The following is a 17,651-nucleotide window of genomic DNA, read 5'->3' on the forward strand; positions in this document are numbered from 1 at the left end:
CCCTGGTTAAATAAGATGAAGAGGATAGGCAGTGATGTCACAATCTCCTTTTTTTTTAAGTTTTGTGGTGTTGTGTAACACAATTGAAAACTTGTACACATGGTCCTCCTCCAAAGAGAAAGGACCCTTGACCTGATTGCCCAGGACGCAAGGCTCCTGACAGGGACTGGGGTACTCACTGGACCACCTAGCCGAAACCAGATGGACCACATTCTCTGGGAGGACCAAAAATGTCCAGCCCTAAGTACTGGGTAGGGCTCCCCCTAAAGGGAGACCCCATGAGAGAGGGTGAACTAGACCAGAAGACCATGTCCACCCACTTCCCAAGACCTACAATCTAATTATCATGCTGTGCGAAAGTGAAAAAGTGACAAACATACATAAAAAAGGGAGAAATTAAAGGGGATAAGTGCTTAGTGCCCAGCACTGAGGCAGGTGTGGCATGGTGCCAAAAAACTCAAAGTAAGAGTCCTCACAGTGAGAATTTACACCACACTAGGGGAACATATACCACAGGTGTCAGAGAAACATATTATAAAGAGACCGGTTATACATCCATTGAACACTAGATGGGAGCAAAGTTGACAGTGAGGAGCTGTACACGCACCACATGACTTCCTGGCTGCCTGTAAAAGCTGAGCAAGTGCTCAGAGGAATTGCTGGTTCCTCTTCAGCTTCCTGTTTACCCGTGACTTGTTCCTGTGTTTGATTACCTGCTGTGACCTGGATTGCCTCGGATTCTGCTGATCTTCTCCCGGACTTGACCTCGGCTTGTACTACGGACTCCACTCGTCTCCTGTGTTTGACCCTTAGCCTGTGACCCAGACTCTGCCTCTTGTCTCCTTGCCTTGACCTTTTGCCTGTGACCTGGACTTGCCTTGTGTGTTAACTACACAGTACCTCCGTCTGTGTTTGGACTATCTTTCCTGCCTGTGCTTGACCCTCAGCCTGGTTCTGATCTAGTTCTTCCAGCAAACCATGCACCTGCCAGTTTTACACAGTTGCTCGACCACTTGAAAGACCCTGTTACAAGTCTACTTGCACCTGCTGGTTAGCCTGTGCCTCTTCGTGCCATTCCTCCCCTGTCTCACCTCCAGGGGTTGAAGTGCGCTTAGTCGCAAGGGTGAACTGCTCTCGGCATCTCGGCCTCGGTAAGTACTAGTCTGCCCATGATAACAGGCTTCTTTCACAGACCGACCTTCTACCAGGTCAGTGCCTCTCCATCCCTACCAGGAAGGCATCAGGGCTTACTGAGAGCCTTGCCTACAACTGAGGACAAGCCTTGGCCAGATTCAAGCCAGGATGAAAAAGATCCTCCCACCGCCCCCACTGTTTCTACATAATTACATCAAGGAAATACTAACTGTCCAATTGGCAAAGGGAGTCAGGGTTCTTTCCCTAACAACTGATCAGAACAGATACTACACTTGATATTAGCCAAAAGGCCGATCACCACCTGATCCAATGAAAGAACACTATGCATATGCTGAGAACATGCTAAACGTTATCTGAATGGCGCTCATGCAAGGCACATAACCAAGAAGCCAGTAGAGATTGCTGTAGTAGACTTGCCAAATGCAGTGATTTCCAGCTTCCAGGTGGATCGGCCAGGTATGGTATATGCATGTTTACATTGGTCCAAGCTGGACCAATGTAACTATGTAAATATATTCCATACCTGGAATTCATCTTTAATTTTCTTTTAAAAGTTTCAAATTTGTTTCACCCATATTATTTATTAATACACTCTGCATTTGAATCCCTAAATATCTTACCTGTTTCAACATCAAAGGTAACACTGTCTCCAGTTTTAAGGGCCCTGTTGAGAGAAAGCGTTATCCCAAAAGCTTGTCCTCTTCTCACAATGAGCTGCTTGGAGGCATAGTCGCTGGTGTGATGGTCAAATCTGTTCTTTGCCATATGAAAATCGACACTTTTCAGTTGGAGCATGTCTGGAAATAGTTAAATACATGGCAACATTTAGCACTAGTCTGCATGTTATCCTGCAATGTGTTCTATGATAAAACAATGTGAATGGCATGGATACTTGGGTAAAAGCTTGACATACTTTTGCAGGTCCTTCAACAGCTAGAACAAAATATGTAGGTGGTGCCTTCATCAACCAAGCAGATTCCAAATCGTTTTTATGTTTCAGGTAAAACATGAAAGGAAATCTCTCATTGACTAGTTTCATTGGTTTAAGGCTGCTGGAACTTTAAAACAAAGTTCACTTATCCCATTTGCCCCATTACCCTAAAACCAGAGGTCTCCAAGCTTTCTAACATTAGTTGGTGTCATTGGGAGGAATAGTGTCCCAAGGGGAACAAAGAGCCACATCTGACCTCTGGCCACAGTTTGGAGACCACTACCCTAACTAACTTAAAGCGGAGTTCCAACTACAATCAATAATTTTTTTTTAAACCATTCATAAGCGTTTTAAATGTCATAGTAACATGTGTCTGGTAAAAGTTGTCCCCCGATGTCCGGTTTCATCTCCTAGAAAAACTTTGACAATGCTTTGGCCGTTTTCATTTTGCTTGTGGGCATGTGAAGCCCACAAGCATCCAGTTATGGGATATGGTGCAGCTGACCGACCAGCATGCATAGACCGTTCTCTCCCCGATCTCACGCATTCAGTCAATCTCGTAGCGCCGTAAACTACTCAGGTTGCCATCACAACGGGCGTCGACGTCGGAAGAGCCTGCCCCTTTGTGATGGCAACCTAGCCCTCTGCGCTGCCCACTGACTCTTGGGAAATGACACACATATCCCAGGAGCAGTAGCGAGCAGAGGCGCCAAAGGAAATGACGTAAGAAGTCTAGGTAAGGAAGGAGGAAGATTTCAAGGGACCACATAGCAACAGCCATTTAACCTGGTATTGAGGAGGGATATCTGAATGATGCCTGCAGCTAAAGGCATCATTCAGATATCCTTCTTTTTAACCGGCGCACCATAAGAATGATCAGAGCGGCAGTTCCACCGCCTGATCGTTCTTATAGGCAACGGGAGTTATAGGCAACGGGAGTTTCTCCGTGCTCTCCCGTGCCATTGGGGGCCCAGCGAACGAATCAGCCGGCGCCGGATGGTGGTGATAGAGATTTCCAGTGACCAGATGGTCACCGGTCATCTCTATGACCGCCGAAGTCCCGGACGCAACTTTATGACGGGCGGTATTAACCCTTTTTCGGCCACTAGTGGGGGTTAATCCTGCACCGCTAGCGGCCGAATCCCGCGGCAATTCCGACGGTATAGCACCGCTATTTTTAGCGGCGCTATACCGCCACCGCACCTCCCGCCCCAGTGTGAAAGGGGCCTTAGTCTGACTTTATTTTACATGCCTGTTCTGGATCAGTGACTCAATAAGTATGGAAGCCAGAGACATGCAGAAGCTCATGGCTCTACTCATCGGGGCAAAAATGATACTCCATGTTGGATTTGACAAACAGTACAGCTGCTATAAGCGACCCAGTCAAATTAAAGAACAAGTCCAGCCTGAGCTTTTTAGTCTGGGCTTCTCCTCTGGGTCACAGGAGTCCAATTCAAATTGCACTCCTGTGACCCGTTTTCAGCGGAGAGTGGTCTGAAGTCCGCTCTCCGCTGACGTCACTGCCCTGATTGATGACAGTCTCATTGAAAATGATCGTGTGTAGGCTCCAGAGCATTTTTCTCGACGTGAAAAATGGCCATTAAAAATTTAGAACCTGCTCTAATTTTTCTCGTTGTTCGTAAAAAACGGTCGTGTGTAGGCTTTAACGAGGGGAAAAAAGCGCATGCTCAGAAGCAAGTTATGAGACGGGAGCACTCTTTCTGGTAAAACTAGCTTTTGTAATGGAGATAGCACATTTGTCACACTGTAACAGACTGAAAAGCACGAAGACTGAAAAATGCAAATCGTCTCTCACCAAACTTTTACTAACACGAAATCAGCAAAAAGCAGCCCAAAGGGTGGCGCCATCTGAATGGAACTTCCCCTTTATAGTGCCATGGTACGTGTTGTACGTCACCACGCTTTACTCAAGCATTTTTTTTTTACGATCGTGTGTATGCAAGGCAGGCTTGACAAGAATCACGTCGAGATAAACATCGTTTTTTCTAGGACATTAAAAACGATCGTGTCTACGCGGCAAAAGAAATACAATTTTCTTAATTTAGCATATTACAGCAATGTATAAATGCAGTTTTGTTAGATGACTATATTCTACTACTGATGGGAAATAGTAGTGTGGATGATAACTTTTCAGAAAAAGACTGCTCTTCCAAGGGCTCGTTCACACGAGTGGCCGGAGAGTGGTAAAATCAGGTGGTTGAGCTATGGTTTTACCGCCCACCAACTTGAACAAAGGCATGCAGTCGCTAAGGGATGTGCGCATGATGCGGCTGCAATGCCTTGCTTGCCCGGCGGTGGGTCAGCTTTTTTAGTGTTAAAACTGGTGGTGAGGAGGTGAAATATCAGATCCACCACCGGACGCTTTAAAAAAGAGCCTCAATAATTGATGCAGGAGCCTTAAAGGGGTTGTAAATAGCTTCCTTTGCCGTAGTGCAGTCCTCCTTCACTTACCTCATCCTTCCATTTTGCTTTTAAATGTCTTTATTTCTTCTGAGAAATCCTCACTTCCTGTTCTTCTGTCTGCAACTCCACACAGTAATGCGAGGCTTTCTCCCTGGTGTGGAGTGTCGTGCTCGCCCCCTCCCTTGGACTAAAGGAGAGTCAGGACGCTCTCTATGTTGCAGATAGAGAAAGGATCTGTGTGTTAGTGGGCGTCCTGACTCTCCTGTAGTCCAAGAGAGGGGGCGAGCACGACACTCCACACCAGGGAGAAAGACTCGCATTACTGTGTGGAGTTACAGACAGAAGAACAGGAAGTGAGGATTTCTTAGAAGAAATAAGGACATTAAAAAACAAAATGGAAGGATGAGGTAAGTGAAGGAGGACTGCACTAAAGTAAAGGAAGTTATTTTGGGGGAAAAAATATCACCTTTACAACCCCTTTAATCGTAAATTTGTCTTGATTGCAGTAGCTAAGATGTTAAAGTGGAGGTTCACCCAAAAATCAACTTTCTGCCATTAGATCCAGCATACTGCTGACATCTGCAGTATGCTGTTTTTTTTTTTTTGTACTTATCGTTTTATCAGTCGTTGTTATCCGGCTCCGAGCGGGGATTTCTGCGGGGAATAAGCGTTCCTAAGCCAAGCGGATTTGATTGACGGGCTGCTAAAGCGCGTCACGCCTTCTGAAAATACCCGAAGTGACACTCGGGTGTTTACGCCGCTATACGGCGCCTGCGCCTGCCGTGTAGAGCTGACTGCGCAGGCGCCGTAAACACCCGAGTGTCACTTTGGGTATTTTCGGAAGGCGTGACGCGCTTTTGCAGCCCGTCAATCAACTCCGCTTGGCTTAGGAACGCCTATACCCGGAAGGAATCCCCGCTCAGAGCCGGATAACAACGGCTGATAAAACGATAAGTACAAAAAAAAAAACAGCACACTGTAGATATCAGCAGTATGCTGGATCTAATGGCACAAAGTTGATTTTTGGGTGAACCTCCGCTTTAAGGGTGGATATCTGTAGGTTTATAAGATTTAAACAGATTGCTGCATATCAATCACAATAATAAAGAAGCAGGTTCTGCAGTAGAAAAGAGTAACCCTGTTATGAAATACTTACTGGCAATGATGTGTGGTCTGTTCTGCGCTCTTGCGGTACAAAGATGCAATAGTGAATTTACCAATACCAGTGCAATATTTATACACTTCAGGCCATTTAATATAAAGCTGTGAAAGCCGGTAGGTGTGCCTTTTGGTTTTTCAAATTCATTGTGGTCTCCCACTGACCTGTGCAATATCTTATGGTTACTGAGCATGAAATGGAATTAGCAAATACATCAAAGTAGATTAAGTCATTAATTGGCTTATGCAAGAATCCAAAAATGACTTCTTAAAACTTGCATGCATTATTTAGTTTAACCAGTTTGTTACCGAGGCATTTTTTTTTTTTCATTTCTTACACATGTTAAAATCTGTATCTTTGGCTAGAAAATTACCTAAAACCCCCCAAACAAGATTACCAAAAGTATTGGGACACCTGCCTTTACACGCACGTGAACTTTAATGGCATCCCAGTCTTGGTCCGTAGGGTTCAATATTGAGTTGGCCCACCCTTTGTAGCTATAACAGCTTCAACTCTTCTGGAAATTCTGTCCACAAGGTTTAGGAGTGTGTCTATGGGAACGTTTGACCATTCTTCCAGATGCCGATTTGTGAGGTCAGGCACTGATGTTGGACTAGAAGGCTTGCAGTTTCGGCTCTAATTCATCCAAAAGGTGTTCTATTGCGTTGGAGTCAGGACTCTCTGCAGGCCAGTCAAGTTCCTCCATCCCTAACTCTCTCATCCATGTCTTTATGGACCTTGCTTTTAGGGACCAAGTTGGGAGCATAACATTGTCCAAAATGTCTTGGTATGCTGACGCCTTAAAGTGGTTGTAAACCCTCCCTGACTTTTCCCTATAGGTAAGCCTAGAATAAGGCTTTCCTATAGGTAGTGGAAATATCTCCTAAATGTCTAGTATCACCATGCTCCTTTAAGTGGGCGTGGCAGGGTGTGTGTCCTATGCCTGCATATTTTTGCTGCTAGGTGTCCCTCATTCCCATCTCAAAAAGTTGGAAGGTATGCATATGGTGTGGTCATGCCCTCTCCTTCAGACTTATTGGCGGGCAGTGGTTACTGAGGTTTATGGGGTTGCTGGAGTTAACCTAGACATGGATCCACTTTTCTTTCTCCTGGGTATCACTGATAATCTGGCCCCTACTAAACATATTAAGTTGTTTATGTTTTATGCTGCCTTTTACGCCAGAAAGACAATTCTATCCCGATGGAAGCTCCCTGACCTCCCTGTGCTTTCGGCCTGGAAGGCCCTAATGAATGCCGTATATCCACTATATAAAATTACTTATATGGGACCTAAATGTCCACATAAATTCAACAAAATTTGGGCGGCATGGCCTGGTTAGAGGCTAGACACCTAACCATATAAACAGTTACTGTTTTGTTTTTTTCCTGTGTTTCTCTGTGAGCTTAAGGTAATTTGACGTACCTGGGCTCCCTCTCTCCGGGGGGGTGGGTGCCTTTTGTGTCTCCCGTTGCTTCTTTATGGCTTTGGCCTCCGGTTCTTACCTATTCCTCAATATACGAATCATGTTGTTTATCTATTTATCTTATATTTACTGTTTGCATGTGGCATTCTGCCTAATTGTATGTATGTATGAATTGTATTGTAAATTATACAACCCATGATTATTACCATGTACTATACTACCTACACATTTAATACATTTGACTTTATATTTATCTGCATGGTTCAATTAAAGTCCCACCTCTTCTCTTTTCTCAGCTCAAGATCCTTTTCCCAAGCCCGCATGTACGAGGGAAGGCAAAAAGAATAATGGACTTTGAATAATCGCAGACAATCACAAACATGCTCAAACAGACTATATTTACACAAAAACATTCACGTTTTTTTAGTTGCACAAAATATATATGTTAAACTCCACAACAATTTTAAAATGAGGAGAAACAAAGGATGGCCGCCCTCCCTCCCATGCACGCTGCAATTAGGCTTTATTGGAAGAGTAAAAACATCAGCACACAATGGTACATAGGCAGGGAGACACGTTTCACACAACTTGCGTGTTTTGTCAGACCCTTACATTGAATAACCACCTCACACATATATATGTATGTCAAAATATAACATGTGATCAAGTATCCAATCAGGTTATTAAAATCGTAGTTCCCAACTCTTGTGCTTTTTTTCACACAGGAATACACACTTGTTCAATAATAAGAACAATGACTTCTTAAAGCTAAATGGAAAAAATATATATACATATCAAAGAAATGTAAATACATGAAAATACATCTTTCCAAAGAAGTAAAAATACTATATAAACTAATAAGAAATAAAAAAGGAAAAAAAGAAAGAAAAATACAAAACAGACAGTATAGCTGAATTGTTTTTTCTATCAAACACACCAATCCAGACTATTATAATTAATCATAATCAAATGACATAAATAGCCGCCTAAAATAGATTAGCCATATATATATATATATACACACACATCGAATTACTCATAAAAATGTGTTAAGTCCCATTCAAAATTGAGGTCCATCGGAATTCTGGTTTGCAAAGAAAAAAATCCAGAAAACGTTGCGTTTGCATAAAAGCCTGAACCTGTCCCCATCTTTGTTAGGGGTGGCGCCCTTTTCGATGCTCTGAATCTGTATCAGAGGTATCAATAAGCCCCCCCCACCCCCATATGCTCCATTAAAATGTCTAGCCACATTGGTGTTATGTATTTTCTCAGTGTAGACTGATCGTGAAAAGGATCAGAGTCTTCTAGTCGTGCCACACCAATGTGGCTAGACATATTAATGGTGCTCATGGGGGGATACCTTTTTGATACAGATTCAGGGCATCAAAAGGGTTGCCACGCCTAGGAGAGGTGGGGACGGGTTTAGGCTTTTGTGCAAACGCAAGGTTTTCTGGATTTTTTCTTTTGCAAACCAGAATTCTGATGGGCCTCAATTTTGAATGGAACTTAACACATTTTTATGAGTAATTTAATATATATATATGTATATATATATATATATATATATATATATATATATATATATATATATATATATATATATATATGTGTGTATATATATATATGGCTAATCAATTTTAGGTGGCTATTTATGTAATTTGATTATGATTAATTATAATAGTCTGGATTGGTGTGTTTGATATATATATATATATATATATATATATATATATATATATATATATATATATATATATATATATATATATATATATATATATATATATCAATTTCCTGCTATAATGTCTTTTTTAGTTCTTTCTTTTGTTTGTTTTTTTCCTTTTTTTTTTTTGTAATTTATTTATTATTTTTTTTACATTGGAAAGATGTATTTTCATGTATTTTTAAATTTCTTTGATATGTATATATATATTTTCCCATTTAAATTTAAGAAGCCATTGTTTTTATAATTGGACAAGTAAGTATTGTGTGGAAAAAAGCATAAGAGAACTATGATTTTAATCACCACAGGTGGCTATTCCATATAAGGGTCTGACAAAGCACGCAAGTCGTGTGAAATGCGTCAGCCATGTCCCCCTGTGCACCACTACCTACGGCTGTTTAACTTGGAGCCCTGCCTACACACCTGGAGCATCTAAATTTGTTTGTTTAAAATTAGGAGAGTCTTGCCTATAAAGCGATTTATAATCCCTGTGTCATACATCAATATTTAGCATTTATTAAACGGTCTTAAGCAGTAAGCCACATAAACCAGTAGATAGTTTTAAGCCATAAACAGTTCAAAGCGAGATAAAGCTTGGATATGGAGATATGGAGAGCGTAACTGCTCAAAACAAGCCAAGAGTGCCAAATGTGTTTTATTTATACCAGTTCACCCTAGCGCTGAAGTAGTTGTCTCAAAGATTTGTTTTTATGTACAACAGGCTGCCCTTCTTAGTTAAAAGTTATCACCCAAGTTGTATTTTAATTTTTTTTTACATATATTCCAATTCAAAATATAAATCAGATTTTTGTGCAGTACAAATTTTTGTCCATTAACTGTTGAAATATATATTTTTTTCATTATGAACTGTTACTTTATCTTATGAATGAATTGATATTATATCTCTGATGGCTCCTTCTCCCGCTTTCCTCAATAGATTAAAACTCACAGCACAATGTCCAAGGACAGCTATTGCCACCAGCTTCCAAGCAACACTTGATAAAAGGACCCTTCTTGCCTCTGCAAAAATGTATCTCCTCCCAGGGCTGGACTGGGACAAAAATGTGGCCCTGGACTTCGCCCAGATTGGCCCACTTTGATAGGTCTCCCCTATGGCGGCCGGACAACTCTCGCCCCCCCCCCCCCCCCAGCCACCCAAGCCCCCTCTCCCCCATCACTAGCCACTAGCCGTTCTACTTTAGAGTAAAACGGCTGGTACTGGTACTCTTATAGGCAGTACCAGTGGGGAAGCTAGACATTATTTCACTCGGGGCAAAGAATCAGTTCGGTGCCTCCCCCTTATGGGACAAGATTAGGCAGAAGTGAGAAACTCCCAGGCCATAGCTGTTGAGTCAGCTGTCTGTCCCCTGCCCCGTGCTCCTTCTGGTCCCCCCATGCTCCTCTGTCATCCCCCCTGCTCCTCTGGTCCTCCCCCTGCTTCTCTGTTCCCCCCCCCAGGTGAGCACTGCGGGGAGGGAGAGGAGGTGAGCGGCCCACTAGGCCATCGGCCCACCGGGAAACTCCCTGTAGTCTCAATGGCCAGTCCATCCCTGTCTCCTCCTCAGCCACTATCTGGGCAACCCCCCCTCCCAGGGATTTGCTGAGGTGAGCTAAATATTCATAACTTCAGTGGCTGACCCTCCTCTATAAGCTCTAAAAGTCATGCCCTCCAGCAAATGTCTTTTAGCTCAGATTCTTCCAGGCCCCCCACCAGGCACATGCTTGGGCCTAGCAACAGCTCTCAGTCAGTACACAAGCTGCCTTCCGGGGACAGCAACCCCAGGAGCAAAGACCCCCTAAACAGACCTCCCTAAATATTTATCTACTCCACAGCCACCCTCCGGGCTCCTACCCTCCCAGGGATTGGCCGAGGCCAGATAAATATTAATAACTTCAGTGGCTGTCCCTCCCACTTCACCTCTGAAAGCTTCTTCCAAAAGCAGACAGAAGCAATCTACCACCAAGCTTAGGGAAACCTGTCCAGACTTAGTAAATCAATTGCCACCCCAATGAGAACAGCAGAGCCCAAAAAAATATTTAGGGCAGGGCGCTACAGTGTGACTGGCAAGTCATTTTAATTCCTGCAAGGGTATGAAACTGTTTACTTGTGTCATGTATTTGCAAATATCAATGAATATCTAACGTTATCAGAAAAACCTGTATTTCAGGTTTACATATCAGTGTTGTTGTTTTTTTCTCTCCATTTATTACCAACACCATATGACTGGTTGAGGTTACTGTATTTCATAAATATCTGTGCAACTTCCTTCATGTGACATCAGAATGACACAGTAGGTCTCATATTGCCTTGATTTACCTTTTAATAGCCTGTGTTGTGTCAGGTCAATGAACAAAATTAAACTTTACAATTTGGTTTCTCATATCTCTTCTGGTAATTCATATTATAAATAATGTATAACCTTTTTATATTAATATTCATAATATGAATTACCTGTAGAGTCCCATATCGATATGGAATACGCAAAGTGGGCATGGAAATGCAAAACTCTTAGGTGGGAAGCAACAAAATTGTGAATTGTGGTGGGAATATCTTGCTGTTGCAGTGTGCGATATAAGAAGACTTAGACTGATTTTACCGACCAGGCTCCATCTATAGCTAAAATCTATTTGAGGTAGACTTAGTTCCAGTGGCGGCCGGTGCTCAAAAATTTTTTGGGGGGCGCAAACAAACAAAAAATTAATTGCACGTGGCAGTTACGAGCAGCATGGCGACCCAGACTTGTTCTCATGGAGCAGAGAAACTTTTCAGCCCTCATGCAGGCTATCATGGGCTGCCAGTCTACTTTATCCTCTCTCACCACGAAGATCAACACCATGCAGCAGGAGATTGGCCTTATTAGGCAGCACTTTGAAAAGGTCCGCCAGTGTGTCATGGAGGTCGAGCGCCAGGTGGGTAACACAGAGCACACTGCCTGCGATCACTCAGCCTCATTACATACCCTCCAGCTGAAGGTGACACACCTTGAATCAAGGGCTGAGGACGCAGAAAAAAACGTAACCAACGGAACAACCTCCGGATTATAGGTCTGCCTGAGGGATCTGAGGGTCTGGATCTATCTGCCTACTCCAAGCGGCTGCTCCACATGCTTTTCCCTCAGGTGGCCTTTTCATCCTTCTTTGCCGCGGAGAGGGCTCATAGGATGCCGCCTGCCTGCGGCACTCCTGGCGCTCAGCCTTGTACCTTTATTTTTCAGTTGCTCAATTTTAGAAACCATGACCTAATCCTGAGAGAAGCCCGCAAGATGGGTGACATCCGCCATGAGGCTGCGCGCTTGTTGTTCTTCCCAAATTTTTCAGTTAACACCCAACAGCTCTGTAAGTCCTTTGATGCGGTAAAGCAGGCCCTGCGTGTCAAGGGAGTGATGTACAGTATGCTGTTCTCTGTACGCTTGCGGTTATAAGACGAGGAGGTCACGTGCTTGGGGCTTTGCAATGACTAAATACCCTACCTTGCCAGTAATGCCACTGATTCTACATCTCCCTCTTCTTCACTTCTGCGAGTACCCCTTGTTTTGATTTGTTGCTGGCCCTAAGCGGTTGTGCTGGAGTGGGTTATGTTATGTATGTTGTTTTGTGTCATTTACTGCTTAATGTTTACTCTGTTCTCTGCCTTTGGAGCATGAAGTGAGCTGTCAATTGTCTTTTCTCAGGGTCCAGGTGTCCTTTCCCTGCAGATAACACAATTTTTTCTCCCTTGGATTTAGCTCCCTTAACCTTAATTTCCTGTAAGGTCTGGGTTTTGAACCTACAAATTATGCGTTCCCTTGTGTTTAGTTTACTAAAATTGCCCAGATATCTGTTTACTACGGGAAACACCTTACTGGTAGCCGTGTCCTAGCTCTTAAAAAACCCTGGGTGGTACTCTCATGCCACATACTCCTTCTACACCAGGGGACTTAGTGTGCTTGTTCATAAATCCCTTTCTTTTACACTGGTAGCCTTGCATCTGGAGCCCGAGGAAAGGTTTGTGCTTCTCCATGCTGCCATTGACAATATACCAATGGTGGTGGTGGGACTATATATCTCTCCACCAGCGTCTCTAAAGCTGTTGCACAAGATTACTCAACTCATAGCAATTTTTTTCACTGATAATGTGGTTCTAGCAGGAGATTTTAACATCGCCCCCTGTCCTAATTTGGATAGGTTGACTCTGGACATGGCTGTGGACTCCCTGCTCTCCAGGTGGGCTTCTACATTTGATCTCACAGATGTCTGGCAATAGAAAAATCCCCTTCAGAGGTGCTATATCTTTCAATCGGCGTCCTATGCGGTCATGTAATGTATTAACCTTGTTTATATCAGAAGCCCTGTCCTAGCTATGGTACAAGAGGTTTCTATACTGCCTAGAGGCATATATGACTTTGCGCCCATCTTGTTACGTCTCAATGTGAGTCCCAGTTCTGGATCTCTGATGATCGTGTTATCCCAGATGCAGAGTCGACCCTGCGGGCATACTGGGAGGCTGACCTGCCTGCCACGGATCAGGCCTCTAGCTGGGAGGCCTTCAAGATCAATTCTCGGGGCCAATACCAATCAGCCATAAGCCATACCCAGCGACAGGCCGGGTAATTCTGCTCTGTATTGCGGCCGCCAAGAAATTGCTGCTGCATTAGTCACAGCGCATCTTTGAACAGTGAGGGGACCGGACGCCTCCTGTCGTGGTTGTCCAAAGAACAGTCGACAATGACGAGTATTGCCAATGTTAAAGACGCCATGGGAAATTTGCCGTCTGACCCCAGAGATATAAACGGTTGCTTCTATATTGATCTCTATTCATCTAGAGTGGGGAACTCTGTGGCTGAACTACACGTTTTTGTGGACGATATTCACCTTCCGTCACTTTCTGAGGCAGCCCGCCTGGGGCTTGACACTATGCTCACTGAAGGATCTCCAAGGTGCTATCAGATCCCTGCAGTCTGGAAAGACCCTGGGGATGACGGTTTCCCTGCAAAATTTTACAAAACCCATGTGGAAACCATGTGGAAACCCTTGCCAGTAGACTGTTAGAGATCCTCTCTGCCTCCTTTGAGTCTTCTTTCCTGCCCTACTCTATGTCATAGCATTCATCTTCAAATAAAATGATGAGTGACATGGCCAGGGTGTCCAGAGTCAGCGCGGAGGAGGGTGTTCCCTGATAACGGTTTCCTGTAAAGTCTGGACCATATACAATCCTCTATACTAAAGGCTTTTGTGCAAACGCAAGGTTTTCTGGATTTTTTCTTTGCAAACCAGAATTCCGATGGGCCTCAATTTTGGAACTTAACACATTTTTATAAGTAATTTGATATATATATATATATATATATATATATATATATATATATATATATTAGATTAGATTAGATTTAAGAAGTCATTGTTTTTATTATTGGACAAGTGTGTATTCCGGTGTGGAAAAAAGCACAAGAGTTGGGAACTACAATTTGAATCACCTGATTGAATAATTGATCACATGGAATAACTACCTCCTCACACACATACAGTATATGTATGTCAAAATATCACATGTAAGGGTCTGACAAAGCATGCAAGTCGTGTGAAATGTGTCAGTCATGTCCCCCTGTCTATGTACCATTGTGTGTTGATGCTTTTACTTACAATAAATCTGAATTGCATAATGTATGGGAGTGCGGGCATCCTTTGGTTCTTCATACCAGTATCTGTTGCAGTGACAGGGCGTGCACCACTACCTATGGGCTGTTTAACTTGGAGCCCTGCCTACACACCTGGAGCAGCTGAATTTGTTTGTTTAAAATGAGGAGAGTCTTGCCTATAAAGCGCTTTATAATCCCTGAGTCATACATCAATATTTAGCATTTATTAAATGGTCTTAAGCAGTAAGCTGCTTAAAGCGGAGGTTCACCCTAAAAAACATCTATATACCATTACATCCAGCATACTTCTGACATCTACAGTATGCTGTTTTTTTTTTCCTTTTGCCGTACATACCGTTTTATTGTTATTTTCCCCCCGGCTTCCGGGTTCTGGCTCCCATGGGAGTGGGCGTTCCTATTCAGAGGTTAGATGATTGACGCCCAGGGGAAGTTTTCCACCAGACGTCAATCATCTAACCTCTGAATAGGAACGCCCACTCCCGCGGGAGCCAGAAGCCGGAAGCCGGGGGGGAAATAACAATAAAACGGTATGTACAGCAAAAAAAAAAAACAGCATACTGTAGATGTCGGAAGTATGCTGGATGTAATGGTATATAATTGTTTTAGGGTGAACCTCCGCTATAAACCAGTTTCAAGCCATAAACAGTTCAAAGCGAGATAAAGCTTGGATATGGAGATATGGAGAATGTAACTGCTCATTACAAGGCAACAGTGCCAAATGTGTATTATTTATACCAGTTTACTCTGGAGCTGAAGTTGTTGACTCAAAGATTTGTTTTTATGTACAACAGGCTGCCCTTCTTAGTTCCAAGTTATCACGCAAGTTGACATTTTTTTTTTTTACAAATATTCCAATCAAAAATATAAATCCGATTTGTGTGCAATACAAATTTTTGTCCATTAACCGTTGAAAGATTTTTTTTTTTTATTATGAAAGGTTATTTTATCTTATGAGTTGATATTATATCTCTGATGGCTCCTTTTCCCACTTTCCTCAATAGATTAAAACTCACAGCACAATGTCCAAGGACAGCTGTTGCCCACCAGCTTCCAAGCAACACTCCTCAGCAATAAAAGGACCCTTCTTGCCTCTGAAAACATTTATCTCGTCCTTAGCCACTATCTGGGCAACCCCCCTCCCGGGGATTTGCTGAAGTGAGATAAAAATTCATAACTTCAGTGGCTGACCCTCCTCTATAAGCTCTATAAGTCATGCCCTCCAGCAAATGTCTTTTAGCTCAGATTCATCCAGGCCCTCCACCAGGCACATGCTCGGGCCTAGCAACAGCTCTTAGACAGTACACAAGCTGCCTTCCAGGGACAGCAACCCCAGGAGAAAAGACCCCCTGAACAGACCTCCCTAAATATTTATATTCTCCACAGCCACCCTCCGGGCTCCTACCCTCCCAGGGATTGGCAGAGGCCAGATAAATATTATTAACTTCAGTGGCTGACCCTCCCACCTCATCAAATTTTCTTCCAAAAGCAGACAGAAGCAATCTACCACCAAGCTTAGGGAAACCTGTCCAGGCTTAGTAATTAAATTGCCACCCCACTGAGAACAGCAGAGCCCAAAAAACTAAATTTTTCTTGACTATGGCAGGGCACTACAGTGTGACTGGAAAGTCATTTTAATTCCTGCAAGGGTATGAAACTGTTTACACGTGTCATGCATTTGTAAAATACCAACAAATATCTAACTTTATCAGAAAAACCTGTATTTCAGGTCTTCATATCAGTGTTGTTGTTTTTTTTTCTCCATTTATTACCAACACCATATGACTGTTTGAGGTTACTGTATTTCATACATATCTGTGCAACTTCCTTTATGTGACATCAGAATGACCCAGTAGGTCTCATATTGCCTTGATTTACCTTTTAATAGCCTGTGTTGTGTCAGGCTATTGAAATGAAATGAACAGACTGAAACTTTACAGTTTGGTTTCTCATATCTCTATAGGACTCTACTGGTAATTCATATTATAAATAAAGTAATACCCTTCTATTGCATTATTCATAATGGCAGATTCAGGTAGTTCTTAATAGTACCAGTGATGCTATTACTGCTCCAGATTAAAAAAACAAATACCTCTAGCTCATAGATAATGAAACTGGAGGTAATTAAGACCAGCTGTAAGTTGGCATAGAGAGACAGGCAGTGTACCCATCTGTGTATGCTGTGTAGCAGGACTGCATTTTTTCTGTTGTTACCTCCTTCCCTCCTTACTTGTGACCAATTGTTAAAGCAAAGCTAAACCCTCCTTTCCTTTACAGCCAAGGAAGCAGCCATTTTAGCTTCTATTTGATTTGCAGTTTCAATGGCGCTACACATATGATCCACTATGACACCAGCCATTGGATGGCTTTACAGTTCGGTTGAAAGCACAAGCAGTTGTTACAGTTACCATTCACGTTATGTTTTGATTGTAACTTTTTTCGGAAACAGTTACATATGACTGGGTTTATTTCCGCTTTAAGGTTGCAGTTGACCAACAACCATGTAGCAAAAAATATATATAAATTTATATAGCGCAATCACATCGAGACCTTTTCTGCATTTCACTAACGGTAAATGATCGACTTAATTAATCCTTCTTATTGTACTGTTATATTATCTCGTTTTCCTTCCCCTTTTCCACCCTCCCCCCTCTCCTTTTTAATAAAAAGGTTTTTCCATATGAATGGAATGGTGGGTGGTTCCAAAGGATTGGTTTTAAAATTAAAAATTAAATTTATGAGATGCTTAATGTAACTTTTGTATGTTCCATTCCAGTCACAACACAATAAACCTCTGAAGAAGACCAGTAGGGTCGAAACGTGTTAGGAACAGTTTATACATGCAACACATTTTATTAGCTGTATAAATGCTCTGTTGTGTACTGTTAAACACTATATGTAAACCATGTCTCTTTGCTATGCCGCAACTCATTTTCTATTTATGTATTCCACCACTCTTGCCCTTTTTTGATAATTTTTACATATGTGAATAAATAATTTTTATTACATTGAATCTATTTTGTCTACCTGAGCTGCCAAAAAAACCCAACTGGGAAAAATCTCTCTATTACAACCATGTAGCAACCAGTGATGCTGACAGTGGGTGGAGCAAGATGGGGAAGCTGAGATGCCAGTTTTCAATCGGACCCACTACCCTTGTGATTGACAGCAGGCAGTGGGTGGATACTAAAGCTAATAGCAG

At 42.6% G+C, this 17,651-nt stretch overlaps 1 protein-coding gene across 1 annotated transcript in view; it reads right to left on the bottom strand.

Moving 5' to 3' along the window:
- LOC120918611 (protein-glutamine gamma-glutamyltransferase 6-like) overlaps window positions 1–5,836 on the bottom strand; it is a 62,856-nt gene extending 57,020 nt beyond the window's left edge. The window contains exons 1-2 of the mRNA XM_040330285.1: window positions 5,667–5,836; window positions 1,776–1,952 (exon numbers count right to left, since the gene is read on the bottom strand). Coding sequence (XP_040186219.1) covers window positions 1,776–1,950 — 175 coding nt within the window. The 5' untranslated portion in view covers window positions 1,951–1,952; window positions 5,667–5,836. The remainder of the gene's footprint in view (window positions 1–1,775; window positions 1,953–5,666) is intronic.
- Window positions 5,837–17,651: the final 11,815 nt, after the last annotated feature.

This window comes from Rana temporaria, chromosome 12 (assembly GCF_905171775.1).
Source record: "Rana temporaria chromosome 12, aRanTem1.1, whole genome shotgun sequence".
NCBI lineage: Eukaryota > Metazoa > Chordata > Amphibia > Anura > Ranidae > Rana > Rana temporaria.